The following is a 4,767-nucleotide window of genomic DNA, read 5'->3' as shown; positions in this document are numbered from 1 at the left end:
CAGTAGTAACCTCCTTGGTGGGCAAAGGACCGGGCGTCTGGGCAGCGACACACCGGTAGGACTGCAAGGAAAGGAGAATGGTGAAGGTAGAGTTCGGCGAGGTAAGGTAGGCAGTCGAGTTTTTCGTTTGTAGTACCCGAGCACCGATTGAGAGAGTAACTTCCATCATAATTCGATATCATGCATTGATCAGTGAAAATGGGCAACGACCTTTTCCGACCATTTGCGGGAGTTGTGTTGTCAGTAGTGGTGAACTATCGATTTTTTGAGAGGAGTTCAAGATGGTTGCAAAGGACTTGATTTATAGAGGATAGTAATGATGTTAGTTCGCAAGTCGCGGACATTACCGCAGTTGCGGCACTCTGGTGGTAATGCGAAAATATCACAGCCACGTTACCACAGAGGGTCAAAACGGAGTGAAATGAATACTAATATGTATACGATGTTGGAATAGCGCAGAGTCGTGCAAGTGGAATATCGGAAGACTTCTGTAGGGGTTATCTACGTTCAGAAAGATTCACTTTGTGCTAATCGCACTATCAGGGCCCCTGATTCAGGGGGCTGTTGAAGAACTGATGATATCATCACATAGCAGACAACTCCTTTGACGACCCTTGCTCGCTAAGCTCACGGTGCAGACTGTACACAAATGCAAACTACTGTTGTTGCGTGATTACAGTTCGTTCGAGAAGGGACATTTACTAGCATTATTTTGACAACGAAATTGAACTCACTGACATGTATAAAATTGTGAGGGTAAAACCGTCACATACTCCGGCGCTTTGAGCCTCGAAAATTGAGAAGTGATTATTTTAGTAAATTTGTTTTGCCGCGAGGCTTGCGTTCCGACTAGTAACTTTTTTACACAACATCGCAGTGGGAAGAGATTGTTGAAAACTCACATACATGCGGAAACGAAACGTTGGTTGCAAATACCAGCGCATTGCGCTACAACAAGCTTAGTATCGCGACTATCAATAACACCATCGTCTCGAATGAGTGCAGTATCTATAATAAGAATAGTAAACCACATAAGGAGCCAATAATGACCTTTGAAGGCGTTAACGACATCTGGCCATTGAAAACGAAATGTGAAATCCAAGCAGCTCGCTGTGGGAGACTGTGGTAGAAGCATCTACAGGCGAGAGTCCAGGTATATGATTCGACAGCTTGTCTACTTTGTGTGCTTTAAAATGCTTGGCTCCAACTCCGAGAAAGTCCTTGTTTGTGACAATAGCAACTTTAGGAGTCTTGAATAAGTGCAGTTTGCGGTAGAACTCAGCACTTGCGCGGTCGTCTTCGTTGGTGACCTCTTTGGCGTGAATAACCACAAGGCAATTGTAGCGCAGTCGTGAGTTCTTCTTATTTAACACTTTCAGGAAGCGTACCTGATGATCCAAATCAATGGTTAGGTCTATACGTGAATAACAACAAGTTTATAATTACCTAGAGAATATCACTCGACAACAGCAACAACAACAACAGCAACAACAACAACAACAACAACAACAACAACAACAGCAGCAGCAGCAGCAGCAGCAGCAGCAGCAGCATCAGCAGCAGCAACAACAGCAACAACAACAACAACAACAACAACAACAACAGCAACAACAACAACAACAACAACAGAAAACCTCACACTCCCCGGAGGGACTTCTAATACGGGTGGTTCGATGAAATCATTTTCTGGATTTTACATACAATTTTGCAAAAATACAATGGAGTCTCACCCGTGATATGAAAACCACTAGTGAAAAATATATTTCACGACTACTGCATACCGCGAAAATATCGGGTTTCTCACAGAGTATCACGCCACTTCACGTAAAACGGGTGAAACTCCAATTTCAACCGTAAACAGGAAATACACCTGTTTATGGCAAAATATAAACATGTTAATAGTAGACTTTATCAATAGGATATATCTCTCTATGTTAAATATATATAATAATTATCAGGTGTCACCCCTTTCCGGGCATCTCCAGCGGACAACTCGTCCTTGCAGCCGAGCATAAAAGCGAGGTGGCCACCACCGTCACCAACTGCCCAAACCAACGAGGAGCGACTAGACGATGCGATGAGAAAAACATGATTTTTCTTCTCACTGTGCCGACACTGGGCATGAACTCTCTGAAACCGTCTTGGCAACCGCCAACCAGCATTTGATCGAGTAACTGATCACATGAATCAATATGATTCGCAGTATAGGGGGAAGAGGAATATGCATACGCTCAACTACATGTGTTGGTGACAATATGCGAATCTTGGCAATTTCTTATTGGTTTTTGTAAACTTCTACCCGAATTCTTATAAACTCCTATAATCAGTGAGGAAAGCCGACATATATTCCTCCAACCCTAACAACGTGAAAACATCTCTCCTACCTGCCGCGCGTCTTTTGGGAACTCCACGGCGCGCTCAACAGACGGTAATGTAATCGTTTGAATACTCCTAAATCTTCCACAGTGCGCCTCTGTTAGATGCCTTAGCATATCAATAGCAGCTTTCTCTACTTCAACCGGGATCGTTCCCTGGTGCCCTTCAGGAAGGGGCGAAATCTGGTCGGATACTCCTGAGCGCTCCCAGTGAGCTTATCCATAGCCCTAGTCGACTGCCCTACCGCTGACCAAAGTATGAACAACAGCTCCTCCTAAATCTTGTGCGCTGACTACTTCCCCTGTTGCTGCTTTCACTAAGGGAGGGCCAGCGAGGTAGATCGTGCCGTTGGTCTCGCACATGACAATCTCGTCACACATCGCAGGGATCTGAGCTTCGGCGCTTATCGAGTTCTTACTGCCACTCGATAAGAAAATTTATACTTGATCCTCATTCTAGTGACGAGAATCTGTTAACACTTTTTTTCCTTTTTTGTTAACATTTTTTTATTTTTTTGTTAACAAATTAACTTGTATTTTCATGCGCCCCGCAGGACGGAATCGACTTTCGATTCGATAAGCGAAGAATCAACGCATAATAATCATGTCATTACAGTACCAACGTGTTCTGATGAACATCGCGCTCGCCATTGTAATCGATATGCGTGTTAACTATACTGTATACGACTTACATAAGCTCCACCTGCAGTTGACATACCCACTACTGCAGCCAGTTGAGGGTACCCCTGGGCCTACGCAGAGAGCATTGGAGTTTCACGACTACCCGTTTTACGTGAAGTGGCGTCGTAATACTCTGTGAAAAACGCGATATTCGCGGTGATATGCAGTAGTCGTGAAATATGTTTCTCACTAGTGTTTTTCATATCACTAGGGTAGCCGTGAAACTCCAATGTATTCTCAACACCTACAGACATTTTCGCCTCGTTGCTAAAAATGCGGCCGAATTTCTCGGGAAAGGATTCCGCTTGAGTATGCAAAAATGCGCCACCAGAATCAACTATGTATCTGAGGTAACAACAACGCTGAGAAAAAACCAGGGAAAATTTCTAGCGGCTCTATTACAGTGCTGGCAGACCGAGCTCCATAGCGATTTGCTGAAGACGAAGCGCCTGAAGAGACGTGTACAGTGTGATGAACCAAACCGTTATGCAACTTAGCCCTCGAAAGTCAACTTTGAATGATAACAATGTGAATCGATTAATGACAGCAACGTTTTAGAAGCGTATAGTCGTATGAAAGCATCTCGGAAATCTACATATGCATAACTGTTTACTTCGCACTTTAATGCGAACCGATCGAAATCGCTCTCTTCCTATATTCACCTTTTCGCACGATAAACCAGTCCATGTTCCCCCCATAGTAGAGCCCTCATTAATAATAACAGCGCACCATATGCCGCATACCTGACCACGTATATACCCCCGGCCTCCTGACCAGCAGACGACAACTACTTTTGCTATCGCCGTCACCAGCCCCGCCCCAGGGAACCGCCCGTCGTAGAGTCCATCAGCAGCTAATGAGCTGAGCTCTAGCACAGAGCCTGGGTCCGGATCGCACAGATGCGACAAACGATCACGCGCGAGCATTTTCCCGCGACTTTCTGGAGAGTACATGTATGTGATCTCAGTGAACTCGACTTACTTAATTTTTCTTTCACCGCCGGAGTAACACTCATAACAGCAGTTAACTTGTTTTCAAGTTCTCTGCTGAAGTCCTCCACAGTGGACATCTCGATAAAGGACAATAATAACAACAACTGCAACGGCAATGCATAACAAAACTTGTTATTTTCGCAGTCACTTTTTTGCTGCCAAGCAACTATGCTTCATATGCCAATAATAATAATATCAATTGCTTTATATGCCAATTAGAAACTCGGATATATGCGCCTAGATCTATGCGCCACCTTTGTACTAATGATTGGCCTCGGTCTTAGAAGCCATGATAAACACAACGATGTAGTTTCCAGTAACTTAGTAAATACAGCAGTGTATAGCAAGACTAAGTAGCTAGCTAAAGGTCAGGCTAAGTATCAAGGATTGTGTGCAGGTGTCTCCGAAAAAGTCTACACTAACACGTACATGTAAGATACGACGTGTTGTACATCCTATGATTAGTTGAATCGTAAACGACCCCTTATGAAGTCCCAAACTCCAAAATTGTGTGCCAGCCATAGTCGATCTACATTGATAGTCTCACTCATACACTCGGAAATCATTTTCTCATTAACATCACATTCTATGATCGATGTCGCTGTCTATGATGCATCGGATTGTCAATGGACGGGCGCCAGCCACCCTGTATATGGCTTTCTCCATATCGTCATATCTCCTCTAGTAGGGAATTGATTCCACTTCAGAATGGCACCTGA

The 4,767-nt window shown here is 44.1% G+C and overlaps 2 protein-coding genes across 2 annotated transcripts in view; one reads left to right on the top strand and one right to left on the bottom strand.

Annotated features, from left to right (window-relative positions):
- Pmar_PMAR024363 (hypothetical protein) overlaps positions 1–151 on the top strand; it is a gene marked incomplete at both ends in the record, with an annotated part of 6,235 nt that extends 6,084 nt beyond the window's left edge. Inside the window, 2 exons of the mRNA XM_002769278.1 lie at positions 7–106; positions 134–151. Of these exons, the coding sequence (XP_002769324.1) occupies positions 7–106; positions 134–151 (118 nt within the window). The remainder of the gene's footprint in view (positions 1–6; positions 107–133) is intronic.
- Positions 152–898: 747 nt separating this feature from the next.
- Positions 899–4,125, bottom strand: Pmar_PMAR024362 (hypothetical protein; the record flags this gene model as incomplete). Its single annotated transcript, XM_002769277.1, has 10 exons — positions 899–1,008; positions 1,051–1,135; positions 1,179–1,388; positions 2,106–2,174; positions 2,673–2,793; positions 3,309–3,401; positions 3,459–3,505; positions 3,719–3,799; positions 3,848–3,996; positions 4,038–4,125. 10 exons carry the CDS (start codon positions 4,123–4,125, stop codon positions 899–901), a joined length of 1,053 nt encoding a protein of 350 aa, XP_002769323.1.
- Between the last annotated feature and the right edge of the window lie 642 nt (positions 4,126–4,767).

The sequence above is a fragment of the Perkinsus marinus genome, assembly GCF_000006405.1.
Source record: "Perkinsus marinus ATCC 50983 genomic scaffold scf_1104296966216, whole genome shotgun sequence".
Lineage (NCBI taxonomy): Eukaryota > Perkinsozoa > Perkinsida > Perkinsidae > Perkinsus > Perkinsus marinus.
This window is presented reverse-complemented; position numbering and strand designations above follow the sequence as displayed.